At 68.2% G+C, this 14,616-nt stretch overlaps 1 protein-coding gene across 1 annotated transcript; it reads left to right on the top strand.

The window, feature by feature from the left end:
* Positions 1-36: 36 nt before the first annotated feature.
* Positions 37-13,024, top strand: SULT4A1 (sulfotransferase family 4A member 1; the record flags this gene model as incomplete). The annotated part of the gene is made up of 7 exons (XM_084255768.1): positions 37-205; positions 3,888-4,018; positions 4,788-4,868; positions 5,327-5,453; positions 7,878-7,972; positions 9,843-9,981; positions 12,414-13,024. 7 exons carry the CDS (start codon positions 37-39, stop codon positions 12,524-12,526), a joined length of 855 nt encoding a protein of 284 aa, XP_084111894.1. The 3' UTR covers positions 12,527-13,024.
* Positions 13,025-14,616: the final 1,592 nt, after the last annotated feature.

Raw genomic sequence — 14,616 nt, forward strand, 5'->3', positions numbered from 1 at the left:
GGGGGCGCGGGCGGGCGCGGCGGCCGGAGCGGCGGCATGGCGGAGAGCGAGGCCGAGACCCCCGGCACGCCGGGCGAGTTCGAGAGCAAGTACTTCGAGTTCCACGGCGTGCGGCTGCCGCCCTTCTGCCGCGGGAAGATGGAGGAGATCGCCAACTTCCCCGCGCGGCCCAGCGACGTGTGGATCGTCACCTACCCCAAGTCGGGTGAGCGCGCCGCCCCGCCCGCCCCGCGCCCCCTCGCCCCAAGGCGCCCCCCGTGCACCCCCCGTGCGCCCTCCCCGCGCCCCTCGCCCCGCGGCGCCCCCCAGTGCGCCCCCCGTGCGCCCCCCGCGCGCCCCCTCGCGCGCACCCCCGCGCGCACCCCCGCGCGCCCTCCCCCGCGCGCACCCCCGAGCGCCTCCCCCCGTGCGCCCCCTCGCGCGCCGCCGGGGTGGGGTGGGGTGGGGGCGGGTACCCCGGCCGGAGACCCTCGCCGCTGACCCCGGGAGCGGCGCGCTGGACAGCGCCCCGGGGAGAGGGAGCCGGTGGGGCCCCTCCCGCGCCCCGCACGCGGTGTGACCTTGGCGGCCGCTTAACCTCTCTGTGCTGGACCCGGCGCGGCTGGCGCGGGGGCGCCCCTCACGCGCGGGGCGGGGCCTGGGGGGAGCAGGGCCGCGGGGCTGAGCCTGCCTCTCCGTCTGCGTGGGCACGGGTGGGGGATGGAGCCGCCCTGCCCGAGGGCGAGCCGGGGAGGGGCCCGCGCGGGGAGGGGCCCGCGCCTCAGGCCGCCGCCGCAGCCCTGCACCCTGGCGTCGAGGCCCCTGGCAGCAACCTTTTGCAGAGCAGCTGACGTCATACTTGCCGGCACCCCGGGAGATGTAGATGGTCATCCCCGCTTCGCAGTCTAGACTCTGGGGTGCAGAGGGGGAAGTGGCCAGGCCAAGGTCGCACAGCAGATGAGCCGCAGAGCTGAGATTCTAGGCAGGACCTGCTGTGCCTCTGGGGAGGTTTGTGGGCGAAGGAGGCGCCCCCCTGTCCCTTGACACGCCTGGGGGCCCCCTTGGTGGAGAGTCAGGCTGTGCAGTGTGCCGGGGCTGCGGGCCCTGAGGCCGTGCTGGGCCAGCCTGCAGGTGCTGGAAACTGGACCTTGCCTGTGGGGCTATGTGGGGGCCCCAGATCTCCCCAGGCTGAGCCTCTGAGGAAGTTGGGGAAGGGGTGCTGGGGAGAGGTGGGACACCATGGTGGGGGAGCTTGGAGAAGTTTGTGGTACTGTAGGGGTGTCCTTGGGGAGATGGCGAGGAAGGAGAAGCCACTGGCTGTGACCAGGGACTTCCTCCCACCGCTGCCCCAGCGCCTCCCCCTGCCCAGCCCCCCCACCAGCCCCACGGGCCCAGCAGTTAGGTTGCCAGCCTTGCTCAGGCGTGCTGCCAGACCCCAGCTGGGTGTGGGGCGGCACCGGGGGCCCCCCGGAAAACTAAAGTTTGCCTCTTTCAGGTTTAGGGAGGTTGTGGAATTTGTGAGCTAGTTGGGGAGCTGCTCTTCGGGGTTCAGGATCACAGAGGAGGTGTGCTTCGGCGCTAGCACCTCCGTTTGCGGCCCAGAGACAGAGGCTGAGAAGTTGAGTAGCTGGAAGGGACAGGCTGGCCCAACCCGGGGTGCACTCAGAAAGCTGTGTACCTGGGGCTGGTGGGGTGCTTCAGAGGGTCCCTGCATGGGGGGCCTCGTGGGGCTCCACCCTGGACTTCCTGAGCACCTTGATGGGGGAAGGGGGTATTTGAGGAAGTTTCTAGCCAAAACTCAAATCTCGTTTGTAAGGCCTGGGTTGTTAGCCCTGAGAGGAAACAGGTGGCTCTTTCCCTTGGTGACAGAGACCCAGTGACGGCCTCCCGGCCCCCGTGAAGTCCCCAGGATACCCTAGGGGGCTGTTTGCTACAACAGACAGTCCCCCAGCCTCCTGGTCTTTGCTGTTTGTTGGTAACATCCCACCCCCTCTCTGCTCCTTGGGCACCACCATCTCCCCTGAGGCCCTGCTGCCAGCCAGGGCCAGTTGGACGTGTGTGTCAGCCAGGAGCAGGTGGCATCACTCACCAGACAGGGACTGCCCCCACCCAGCCTGTCAGCTCCCCGCCCTGCGCCTCCATGTCACAGGCCCTGGTCCCCAGGGCTCTGGGAGGCAGATGGGAGCTGGGCTCCGCCTGTGGCGGTGAAGCAGAGGCTGCAGGCGGCCAGTGTCTTGCCTGAGCTCGTGGGTGTTGCGTCGACCTGCATGCTCGGTCCCGCTGGGCCTCCTTTCCGGCCTCAGCCTGGCTCAGGGCTTCTCCTGAGTGGGCAGGACGGACAGACGCCTGTGCCACGTGCCAGCCGTGCTCCCCAAGCCTGTCGCTCTCATGTCACCTTGACGTTCCTTGTGTGGAACGATGGAAGGACCCAGAACTGGCCCCAGGTCTGCCCTAGCCGTCTCCATGGGCTGCGGGGCAGCCGGACGAGCAAGGCAGGGCTGCTGTGGGTGTTGGGGTCCACGCTGAGTGCATCCTCCAGGGCTCCTGTGCAAAGACGCTCAGAGGCTCAGAGAAGGCAGGGACTGGGGGAGCGGGGGGCGCGTGGAAACTGTCACGTGAGAGGGAAGCCCCAGCTCTGCCCCTGGCTGTTCCTGGTGCCAGGGCTCCCCAGGGGAGCGGAGGCGTCTCTTGACAGTGGGGGTGGTCAGGGAAAGCCAGCCTCTTAGAGGAGAGGAACAGATCTGCCCGGGCACAGGCTGTCGGGGGAGGGGGGGGGAGCTGCTGAGCACAGGGAAGATCTCCAGTGACACCTCCAACGAAGCGGGGGCCGTACCTTAGGGGCCTGTGCAGAGAACTTGGGGGCCTTCCTGGGTAGCGAGGTGCTAGGCCCCTCATATCTACAGGGAGAACCTGCAGAGAGGTCTCAGCAGGGCTCACCCCACTTGCAGCTGAAACATGCTCTTCTGGAGTCCCAAATCCAGGCGGGGGGCCTGTCCAGGCCAGGGTGCTGGGACAGCCCATGGGGTGGCTGCCTGGCGGGGCGTTGGTTAGCACGCCTGTGGGCCTGTGGGGGCTGGGCCCGCCGGCCCGTGGGGGGCAAGCATGCTGGACCCCATGTTCCCCCCCAGTGGCCTGTGTCCACAGCTGGGCCGTGGGGCTGGGCTTTGCCGCCCGTTGTGCCGGATGCCAAGCTGATGCCGTCTGGCTAAGGCACGTGGGGGTTTGCTGCCTGCCCGCACTTGCACGTGACCACCTGACCAGTGAAGAGCGGTGCTAGCTCCCCACTTGTCCCAGTGTCCCCCCCGAGGCCATGACCAGACAGCACAACTCTCCCCGTCACTGGCGCTCATGCACACGGACGTCACCCAGTGGCCACCGTGGCCCCACTGCTGCGCTCCTGCGGCGCTGGCCCCGGGTTTCCGTGGCTGGATCCAGGCCGGTGCCCCCTGGCCTGAGTGTCACTGTTTATTCGCGCACCCTGCTTTGATGGACATCGCTGTTGTGACTAGTGCGGCTGGTTTGTTCTAGAACGTGCCGCTGTTATCCTGGGGGTGCCCGGGAGGGGTCCGGGGATTGCAGGAGGCCTGCAGGCCGCGGTGTGTGCCGCGGGAGTGGTGCGGGGTCGACGCTCAGGGCCCCGTGGTGGTCCTTGTAAATGATGACTTGGCGGGTGCGTCTCCCAGGACCCTCAGGGCTCCCCGGGAGACCAAAAGCCCCGCTTGGGAAGCCCCAGGACAGCACAGCGCTGTGACCCCGTGACCCCGGGCGGCCGTGTGACGTCTTGTGAGCGTCTCCTGAGCTGGGGCTGGCTCGCCGCCGGGTCCCCCATTCCATGGACTCGCGGTGCCCTGGTTCCCCGGCCCTCGGCCATGGCGGCCCTTCCGCGCGCTCACCCCCCGCCCCCGCAGGCACGAGCTTGCTGCAGGAGGTGGTCTACCTGGTGAGCCAGGGCGCCGACCCCGACGAGATCGGCCTGATGAACATCGACGAGCAGCTGCCGGTCTTGGAGTACCCTCAGCCCGGCCTGGACATCATCAAGGTGCCCGCGCCCCCAGTGACCGTTCCTCAGGGGCTCAGGGCCCTGATGGGTGGGGGGAGAGCACAGAGCTCCGCTCCCCCCGGGCTGTCAGGCCTGAGAGGGACAGTGACCCCGGGATGGATGACGGGTGAGCCCGGCCGGTGCGCGACCCGGCCCCTGCCTCGCCTGCCCTCTCCTGTCCCGGCCGTGGCTCACCCCTGCCAGGGGAACCGGGCCGGTGCTTTGGCATCGGATATTTGCTATCGGTGAGAGCAGCCTTCTCCCGGAGCCCCGGAGAGGCCGCTGGGAGCACCCCTCCCCACTCAGTCTCACCCACGCCCCTCGCTGGCCTCACCGACCCGCCTGTGGGAATCGCCAGCCGCCTCCTGCAGCCTCCCTGGGCCATGGCTGGGAGAGTGGCAGCGGGGTGCCATGGCCCCCACAGGACCCACCCAGAGGGGCAGGAGTGACTGGTGGTTAAACGTGTTCGGCACTGGCCGGGGAAGGAAGCGCCAGCCAGGCCTCGTGGGGTGTCTGAGAGATGCCCCAAAGAGCAGGGGAGAGGGCGGGCGGAGGCGGGGCCCTGTGCCTTCTGCCCTCGGGGGCCCGCGGGGCTGTTCTGGCCACTCCAGACCCCAGGCCACGCCGTGGTTTCCCAGCCCCTGGGGCCTGGTGGCATCTCCAGTGAGGGGCCGTGGAGTGGCCGTCCTGGCTCTGGCCAAGCCCCCCGCGTGCTGGGCCCGAGAAGGCCCGGGCTACCCCTCTGACAGCCTTTCCCGGGACCCCACAGGAGCTGACGTCACCCCGTCTCATCAAGAGCCACCTCCCCTACCGCTTCCTGCCGTCCGACCTCCACAACGGTGATTCCAAGGTAGCTTCTCCCGCCCCAGCCGTCCCTGCACGGCCTGCTGCCCAGAGAGCCCGGGAGGCCTGGGGGCGCCGAGGCCCCCATCGCCTGCATCTCACCCGTGTTCTCTAGGTTTTCCCTCCCACTTGAACATGGACTTGATCACCCCCCGCCCAGCCTCTGCCCGTGGCAGGCCGAGGACTCGCGGCCGCGCTCTCTGTCCCCAGTTGTCCCCGTCTCCTCAGCCGCGTTAGGCTGGTGAGGCCCGTGGACGCATCCGCAGGCTCAGGGCCGCCCCGTCTCTCTCTGCCGACGGCAAAGCTGCGCCCGAGGCAGAGCAGAGCGATGTGCTTGCGCGGTGCCCCGCAGGCCTTGGCGGGCCAGAGGTCTCTGCTGCAGCGGGGACAGGCAGTGGCATCTGGGCAGGCGCGTGGGCCGGCGGGCGGGCGGGGGCGCCCCCTACCTGTTCCCGTGCCCCTCAGGTCATCTACATGGCCCGAAACCCCAAGGACCTGGTGGTGGCCTATTACCAGTTCCACCGCTCCCTGCGGACCATGAGCTACCGGGGCACCTTCCAGGAGTTCTGCCGGAGGTTCATGAATGACAAACGTGAGTGCGCGGCTGCCGCCCGTCCTCGTGCCTGCCTCCCTCCCTCCCTCCCCACCTCCGCTCTCGCAGTGACCGCCCCACCAGGCGGGCCTGCTCCTGGGGTCCTGGAAGCTCCTCCTGTCGGCGGGTTCCGCTCCAGCCCTTCCCTTGCCACGTCCGTGGCTCGGGACAGAGGGGCTTCAGCTGCTGCGGGGCTTTAGGACTCGGGCGCTGTGGTGGTCCTGGCCCCTCCTGCCGGGCTCCGCACAGAACCGCAGGGAGGCGGGGAGAAGAGGCCCAGGTGTCTGTCCTTGGTGCTGGAGGGAGAGGCGGCTGGGGCTCCGTCTGAAGCCCTGTGGCCTTCAGCTGATCTCGAGCCTCAGGCCAGTGTGATGAGGTGGGGCCGACTTGTGGCGGAGGCAGAAGCAGTGTCTGTGCGGGAAGCTGTTCCCAGAGGGGAGGCTGTCGGGGGCTCTGCTGTACCCTGGGGTGGGGGGAGTCTTGGCTGCTGCAGGCCCAGGGCGGGAGCCGCCCCTCCCTCTGCTCGCTCCTCCCTGGCCTGGCTGTCCCTCAGCAAGCAGTCAGCAGCGCCTCAGAGTTTCCGGGCTCCTTGTGGCTTCCCTGGTCTGCCAGAGGGCAGTTTAGTTGGGGTTTGCACCCCAAGAATCTTTTAAGTGAGTCCTGTCTGGACTTTAACGAAGCCTGCAGTGGACGCCTCTGTGCCCAAGTTGGAAAAGATGCCTTTGTGGTTAATTTCCCATCTCGACACTCAGCCTCGTTGTCCGCTCGCGCAGCCGGCCCAGGGGCTGGCATGGGATTAGGAGAAAGTGCACAGCCACAGAAATGCAGGATTGGTGCCCCCAGCTTAAATGGGGCTCAGGGTGGCCTAACTGGAGCTGCCCCCAAGGCCTGGCCACTGGAGGCCTAGGGCCACCCTGCTCCCTGCCTTCCTGGGAAGGAGGGGTACAGAGAGGCGAGGCCCCAGGTAGAAGGGGTCCTGGGGCAAGGGTCATGGAAGGAGGCCACAGTATCTGTGCCCTAAGGCCCCTGGAACAGCTGGGGACCCTCTGTCCAGCCTGCCTGCAGCCTGCCCACCCTTAGGCCCCTCGTGGCTTGGGGGACATTTGCAGCACCACTCACGGGGCTCCCAAAGCCTGGTTCTTGGATCCCCGCGTCTGCAGCACGGGAGCAGCACCTGCAGGGGTGACGGCCCCAGGACCTGATGTGTCCTGCCGCATGGTGCGGGCTTCAGCGCTCTGCGGGGCCAGAGCAGCGGCAGGTGGCCCCGGTGCGGCCCGATGCTGAGGGAGGCCGGCACCTGCCACGGCCCCGCCCGACCCGCTGGTCCCTCCCTGGGCCCTGAGGCTCTCTGTTGTCACTGTCCAGGCCAGGGCCAGCCCGACCTGGCTGCTGAGGCGCAGGGGTGTCCTCTGTCCAAGGTGCTGAGGAGCTGGAGCCAGGGTGGCAGCTGGAGCGGTGAAAGGACCCTGAATTTGGGTGTGCTGACTCGTGTACTCAGCCGGGGCGCTGTGTGCCCAGGTGACAGGAGCAGTGTCGCAGGGACGTGCTCTGTAGGCAGGATGGCCCGAGAGGGCAGAGGGAGCTGCTGCATCCCCACCGTCCGCCTGGACACCCAGGAGCAGCGGGGTCAAGGCTGAAGAGTAGGGAGGGGCCTGGTGAACCCCCTCCAGGACAGCACGTTCCCTGAGGAAAACAGGTCTCCTCCCGCACGGTCCACTCCCCAGCCCCACCTGCCTCTGGGAGACCCGGACACTCTGTCCCTGTGAGCAGCGGCCCCCGGCGGGGGGGGGGGGGGTTGCCATCCTCATCTGCCCCCGTGTCGCCTGCACGTCCAGCCTCCAGCCCAAGGCAGTTTCTGTTCCTGTGCCGGCCCTCGGCGCGGGTGGGGTTTCTCAGCCTTTGGACCCCGGCTCTGCCCTGGGCCCAGGACTCCGGGCTGTGTGTCCCCGTGCACCCTGACCTGGGCGTGGGCGCTCCTCCAGACCCCTGAGCCCGAGGGCCGCTTCCTGCGCAGGCGCTCCCTCTTCTGTCCCGGTGGCCCGAGCGCTGACTCTGCCAGCGCAGGCAGGAGGGGGATCTGCCACATCCCTGCCCTGCCCTCTGCCCACCCCGCAGCCAGAGCCACTGCCCGGGATACAGAGATGCTCCTGGGTGCTGCAGAGGTCCCCCCGCCAGGTGCCAGCTATACCCCACCCAGCAGGGGTCATCACCCCAAAGTCAGGTCTTCAGCGTGCCCAGGAGTGGGGTTGGGGGGCTGAGGACTGTCGCTGCGAGAGACTTGTACAGAAAATGAGATCACGTGGGGCTTTGGGAGGGGCTCGTCCTGCCCTTGGGGCTGCCAGCTTTGCCTCCGGCAGGAAGGGCACTCTGAAACAGGCGCCCCCCTCCCTGGCTGTGACCCCGGCCCCGGCCCTGTCTCCGCAGTGGGCTACGGCTCCTGGTTCGAGCACGTGCAGGAGTTCTGGGAGCACCGGATGGACTCGAACGTGCTTTTCCTCAAGTACGAAGACATGCACCGGGTGAGCGTGCGGGCGGCTCGCTGGACTCGGCGTCTGCACGGCCGCTGCTGACCATCTGGAGAGGGAGCTGGGGGGGCACGGGGTCTGCTCACCCAGACCTTCCAGGCTCCCAGGCTTTCGGGGAGAAAGCAGAACTCGGAGGAGCTCTGGGTCACCTGGCCCACCGGTGCTGGGTCCTGCGGGCTCTGCCGGCTGCCCACCCTCGGCCCCGCCTTAGAGGTGCCCTCAGGCCTGTCTCCTGCCTCCAGCAGCCGCACTCACCACCTGCTGCCCCCGGTTGGGCACAGGCTGCTCCTCCCTCAGCTGCTGCCTGGCAGGGGCGGTTGTCCAGCTGCCGCCGGCCGCTGGCTCACCTGTGCGTCCATTCAGGTGACGAGTGTCTCAGAGTGGGGAGCACGCGGCTGGCACAGTTGCCCGCCATGGCCCTGCCTGGGGGATGGGCCAGCGCCAAGGCAGAGATGCCGGTTGCCTGTCCTGCCAGGGGAGTCCAGCTAGTCTGTGGGGGGATTGGGAGTGGGGGTGGGGGGCGGGGCTTGGGACCCTGGGGGTAGGCAGGGCTGGTGTGGCATTGGACTTGATCCTGCAGATCTGCTGGGCCAGCGAGAGGGGGTGCAGGCTCGGGCACTGTTGGAGTTGCTTGGCCGGACTGTTTGAGGGGACTGTGGGCAGCCCATTGGGGTGCTGTGGGCAGGTGGCTGAGGGCCTCCAGCGCTCAGGGGAGAGGCCTGGTAGCGATTCAGAGGCTCAGGCTGTGGGCAGGAATGGTTTGGGGCTTCCAGCGGTCCCCCTCCTGGGGTCTGTGCCCCTCTTACCCCCACGCTGACGCAGGATGGGGGCTTGTGAATCTGGGGGCCTGGGTTTCCTTGCTGCAGGGGAGTGGGTGGGGTGCTCCGTGCCAGGCCCACCTTCCTTGTGGGCTGGAGACGGTTCAGGTGACGAGTGTCTCAGAATGGGGGTGGGGGCGGGTGGCCCGCCTCAGCTGCACGGGCCACGGTGGGCCTTCTGGGCCAGGGCGTCGGCCGACGGCCCCACCCCTCGAGGGCCTCTTGTGACAGCAGCCGAAGGGCCTGAGCTAAGCCCGCCCCGCACTGTGAGCCCAGGGTGCTGATTCCTGGATGCAGGCTCCCAGGGAGGCTGGCAGGTACAGAGGGCGTGCGGTGGACCCCAAGGGGACTCGGAGGGCAGCGTGGCAGAGCCAAGGGCGGTGGCGCGAGGAGGGCCAGTGTCTTTCCCATCTTTTGCCCTTTAAATACAGGTCCCTGGAGGCAGCGCTCCTCCTGTTCCTCTGGTCACACGCTACCCCCCGCTGCAGGCACTGAGCTGCCCTGTGTCGGGGGGGGGGGGCACCCTGTTGGCACCTCTAATGGGAGTCAGGACTGGAGTGGAGCCCCGAGTGCCCACCGAGGCGTCAGGGAGGAGCCCCTCCACCCGCCTGCCCCGAGCCTTTGTAGGTTTGGGGTGTTGCATCAAAGCTGTGCAGGGAAAGACGGAGGCAGCAGGAGGGTTGTGTGGGAGCAGGTGTGCGACCCCTGGCCCCCGCACTCACCCTCAGGCTGGGCCAGTGATGCTCCTGCGGCGGGTGAGGCGGGCGGCCTTGGGGCCTCCCGGGTCCCCAGGGCCATCCAGGGACCAGCGGCCCAGAAGGGCGATCGGCAGGGCTGGCGTGCTCCGGGCCCTCAGCTGTATCACACCCGGTGGCCGCTTCTGAGCCCCGGGGGCCCGGGTGTGAGTTCCAGCTCTGAGCCTTGACAGCGGCTGCGGAGCTGCTGGGTTTTCCTTCCCGCCCAGGCTCCCCTGCTCCGGTGCAGCCCTGGCCGCGGCGGGCGAAGGACGCTCCCGTGGCAGCTGCGCTCTCCCTCTTGTCTTCCAGGACCTGGTGGCGATGGTGGAGCAGCTGGCCAGGTTCCTGGGGGTGTCCTGTGACAAGGCGCAGCTGGAGTCCCTGAGCGAGCACTGCCACCAGCTGGTGGACCAGTGCTGCAACGCCGAGGCCCTGCCCGTGGGCCGGGGTACGCGCCCGCCCGCCCTCCCGGCCCCTTGCCTCCCTGCCCCGGCCTCCTTCCCCCGGAGCCGCTGCCCCGCCGGTCAGAGGGCCCTGAGGCCCACTGGGGCCGGTGGCCGGGCTGTCTCCGACTTCCTGGGCAAGAGGTTCTCGGGGCCAGGCAGGGAAGAGGGAGGGGCGCGGGCTCTTTCGCTTCCCGCCGCTGGCCTCCCTGGCAACCAGCTGCGGCTGCCCTTCCTCCCGCTGCAGCCTGGGCGGAGAGCCGGCCTGCAGGAGCCGGCCGTCGAGGCCAGCGGCGGGAGGGCAGGAAAGGCCTGAGCCCCTCCGTTTTCCCTGCACGATGCCTTCCCGGACCCACAGCTGGCCCCGGGCAGCTGCGGTTTGGGGCCGAGATTTGGAGGCACAGCATGTTGGGGTGGAGTCCTCAGCCTCCCCCTGGCCTGTGGGAGAGTCCCCAGAGGTGCTGGCGGCCCAGATACGGAGCAGCCCGGCTGGGGCAGGCGTGAGCCCGAGGCGGCTCCCCCCGGCGGCCCTCTAGCCTGGCAGCCGAGGGGCTTCTGGGTGGGAGCCCTTGGGGGTGGGGCAGACCCACCTGGGTTGTCCCCCGCCCCGTCTCGTGGTGTCGGAGAGCCTGGCCCTGGAATTCCCTGAGCAGCAGGCCCTGGGCCTCTCGGGTGAGGCGCGCCTGACCCCGGCTGCGGAGACCACGCCGGCCCCAGCTGTGAGCTTGGAGCTTCCGGGGGTGATGAGTGCTGGGGAGACAGGAAGGCTGAGGCCTGGCAGCTCGGTGCAGGGAGACTTCGAGGTGCCCGAAGGGCGGCTCCACCCCAGCCCTCTGCCCTCCGGGGCGGCAGCCCCCCAGCCGGGCCTGAGCCTCCCTCACCCTCTGGTGGGGGGCTTCCGCCGCCGGTGCCTCGCTGGGCAGGGCCTTCCTGCCAGCAGCGCCAGCCTCTCCCCTGAGGAGACCCGAGCCCCGTCCCTCGTGCCTGATTTCCTGCTGCATCTTCACAAATATTTATCATTTGACATTTATTTGCTCTTTTTTAGTTTTACTTTTGCCGTTTTGTTGTCCTTGGCTGTGACCTCCAAACGACCCCTTTTGGTTCATTTGTATGGCACAGGAGCGTGAGGACCTGCCGCTGCCCGCGCCCCGCTGTCCGCTTCGCCATTGTCGACCTTGGTTTGGCTTCATTTCAGTTCTTTGGTTTTATTTCCGCTCAGCGCATCTCTCTGCTCCTCAGGCCCTGGCCTGGAGTCAGGGCCGCTTAGCCCCCCGGCCCCCAGCACACACCTCCCGCCCCGAGTCAGACCTCAGCTGGGGGGGGAGGTCCCTCCTCTGCCGCCTGCGGCCTCAGCTGAGCGCAGTAATCGTGGGCAAACTGCCGACGGTGCGGCGGGTCCAGAAGCTTCCATTGTGGGCCCTCGGGGGTCAGAGGTCGTAAGACCAGGTTTCCTTGTCTTTTTCCTCGGCACCGACATAGATTTCTCATCACCGAGGAGAAAGGCCCAGCGTGTGGGGGGTCTCCCCGCAGGGGTCAGTGCCCCTGGGCCGCCGGGGGCTGCTGTGGTGGGGCTGGTGGGCTCTGCTCTCAGAGCTGCTGGCTGGAAAGACTCTGAGGGGCCTCCGAGGTGGCGCCTTCACAGCTGAGGGGCCGCAGTAACGCCCGGCGAGGCCGGAGGCAGGGGTCAGAGTCCAGCCTCCCCACAGCCCCGGGGTCACTGTCGCTCTTTGGCCAGACCCACGGAAGGCCTCGAGGTTCACAAGGAGAGTGGCGCTCCGCTGCGGGGGCCCCGGGAGCTGCGTCCCTGCTTCCTTTCAGCCTCGTCATGAAGGAGCCGGCCATGATCCCGCAGGCTCCGCCGGCCCCTCTGCCTCTGCCCTGAGGGCCGCCTTGCCCCTGAGCCCCCGACAGGCTCGAGACTGGCTCACACAGCCCTGCCTTGTTCCCTCCGTGTCCCCCCAAGGTGAGGGGCGGGCAGGCGCTGGACCTCTGTGCCCGCGGCCCTGTTGGCGGCATCCTGCTCTCCAGGAAACCCATTTCTGCCTTTTTGAATGATTTTTTTTTTCCCTTGCAAAATCTCCAGAAGCAAGCGCCGCCTTGGTGGAGCTGCTGAGCTGTGAGCGAGGAGTAGGGTCCCGGAGGTCCGGAGTCCAGCCCGCGGCTCAGCCCCAGACCTCCGTCCTCCGGGTGTGGGCCCCCCGTGGGGAGCCCTGGGCCGGCTCTGCAGCGCCCAGGCCCGGGGGTGCCGCCCTCCTGGGGCCTCGGCTCCCCGAGCGGGCAGAGAACACCCGGACGACTGGACCCGGGCAGGAGGGCCCCCTGGGGCCTAGTCCCGGGGCCTGCCCAGCCCCGCAGGCCAGCTCAGAGGGACCAGGAACAGGGCCCGAGGCCCCCTGTGGCCTGACGAATCCAGCGAATCCGCCTGTTTGTGTTGCAGGGAGAGTGGGGCTGTGGAAGGACATCTTCACCGTGTCCATGAACGAGAAGTTCGACCTGGTGTACAAGCAGAAGATGGGGAAGTGCGACCTGACCTTCGACTTCTACTTGTAGTGGCCGCCGCGCACCCTGCATGCTCACGCCCACACCGCTCGCCGCTGCAAGTCCCCCGCGCTCACTGTCACTTGCGGGCCCCGGGAGGGGGGCAGCCGAGGAAGAGGAGGGCCCCCGCCCGAGCGGCCCCGGCCCGCGGCTTCGCGCCTCCACGTGTCCGCTGGGAAGCATGAGGCGCCGTGGCGGCCTGTCCCGCGTCAGGTCTGCGCAGGCCCCGGGCCGCCCGCCTGTCCCAGCCCCACCGTATTTACTGTATTTTATAGAGCTTTTCACTGGAAACTCAATAAATGTCGGTCAACCCAACACGTTCATTTCCCGGGGCCGCAGGAGCGAGCCACGCCCGGGCGGCAGGCGGATCTCAGGGTGGACACTTGCTTTTTGTCGTTGGCTTCTGCAGGGCACAGGCCCTCGGCTCTCCCTGGGTTCTGGGACGAGGGGCGAAGGGCGAGTCGGGGTCCAGGGGGGATACCTGTTCACACGATGGAGCTCGGCTCTTTGTAACCTTCCTGAAATAAAGCAGAAGCTGTTTACCAGGGCGTTTCCAGAAAGGGTGTCCCTTCGCGAGAGACCTCCGCGGGTGGCCGTGACAGCTGGACACGGGGTATCGGGGTGGACACCCGCCCGCACGGCCAGCAGCGGAGCGGAGCTTGGGGGGTCTGCCAGCTCCCGCGGCCCGTTCCTCTAGCGGAGGCTCACGGGCCACAGGGGCCCTGCGGGGGGTTTCTAAGCCCGGGGGCTGTGTTTGCTGTCCTCCGGGGTGCCCCCCTCGGAGAGCCCCTGCCGTGAGCATGAGGCCCCTGGCACTCAGGCCCAGGCCTTGGCATGTCTGAGGGAGGAGAGGCATCCCCTTTACTGCTCCCCCCTGCACCCTCCCTCCTGCTTCATTTCCTGGCCCAGATTCTGCAGAAGGGGTGGGGCAGGCAGCAGTGGTGGCCCCCAGTCGTGTGCCTCCCAGAGGGATGGGTCGTCTGGGCCGCTCAGACGGCTGGGAAGTGCGGAGTGGGGGGTCTCTGGCCCCTGGGCCTGGGTTGTGCTTCATCTCTGGAGAGCTGCTGGATTGGGGGGCTGGCCTTGCCTGCGGGCGTGGCGCGTGTGAGGGAGGCTGCTTTGAGGGGTGCCTGTTCTGTCTTAGCTTGGGGGGGGTCTGCTCAGCGTCACGCGGTGCCGGCAGTTGCTTTCATGCGTAATAAAGACGCATCCCAGGCTGTGTCCAGTGTGTGCTGATGGGCAGAGGGCTGGGTCCCAGGTCTACACGTTTGTGGGTGGTGTAGACACCCTCCTGGCCCCCTGCAGGGGACTCACCCCCATGCAGACATCCCAAGGGCTGAGTTCCTCTCATTTCTTGTCCCCTTTGCTATGGTTTTGGGCCGAAATGGAAGAGCAAGGGAAGGGCGAGAAGCCCGGGGAGACTCGGTGCCCCCAGCACCCCGGTGTCCGCCTTCAGCCCCCTCTCCCCCACGTGGGTGCCTCGGCGAGGTGGGCTGACCTGGCCATTTGAACTCCAAGTCCAGCTTCCCATTTCCCGTGGAAGGAAGGTCCAGGAGGTGGTCTGGCCAGCACGACTGGGCCTCCTGGACGGTGTGGCAGCAGAACTACAGAAGGCACAGGGCTGGTTCCCTGTGGCTGCCAGCAGATGGGCAAAGGAGAGGGCCGGAGCCCTCAGTGGCTTTTTCAGGCTTTTCATGGTCTTTCGACGCCACGGGTAGTGCGGCAGCCAGGCGCTGGGCAGGCGGGGGGCCCGGGGCCGGCAGGCCCCCCAGCCTGGTGCGTCTCGGCTCTCCGGCGTTCTCCCACGGGCCCTCCGCCGCACACCGTCCTCCGTGACGCCGCCCTTACAGGCGCTGCCTCCAGGCTCAGGTGCCCCCACTCACGGCGCCCACACCTTGCTCCAGGTGCCCACCATCAGGCACGTGAGCCCCGTGCCCACGCCCCCAAGAGCCTCCTGCATTCAAGGCCATAGGGGAGAGCCACAGAGGCCAGCGGCGCAAAAGCCTGAGCGTCTTCCTTTACCCCACGGTCACCTTTCTTCTCATGCGGGCGGTTCCTCAGGAGAAATCCTAAAATTTATTTGGGCACCTGGCGTCCCCCCG

This window comes from Talpa europaea, assembly GCF_964194135.1.
Source record: "Talpa europaea genome assembly, chromosome: 15".
NCBI classification, from domain to species: domain Eukaryota; kingdom Metazoa; phylum Chordata; class Mammalia; order Eulipotyphla; family Talpidae; genus Talpa; species Talpa europaea.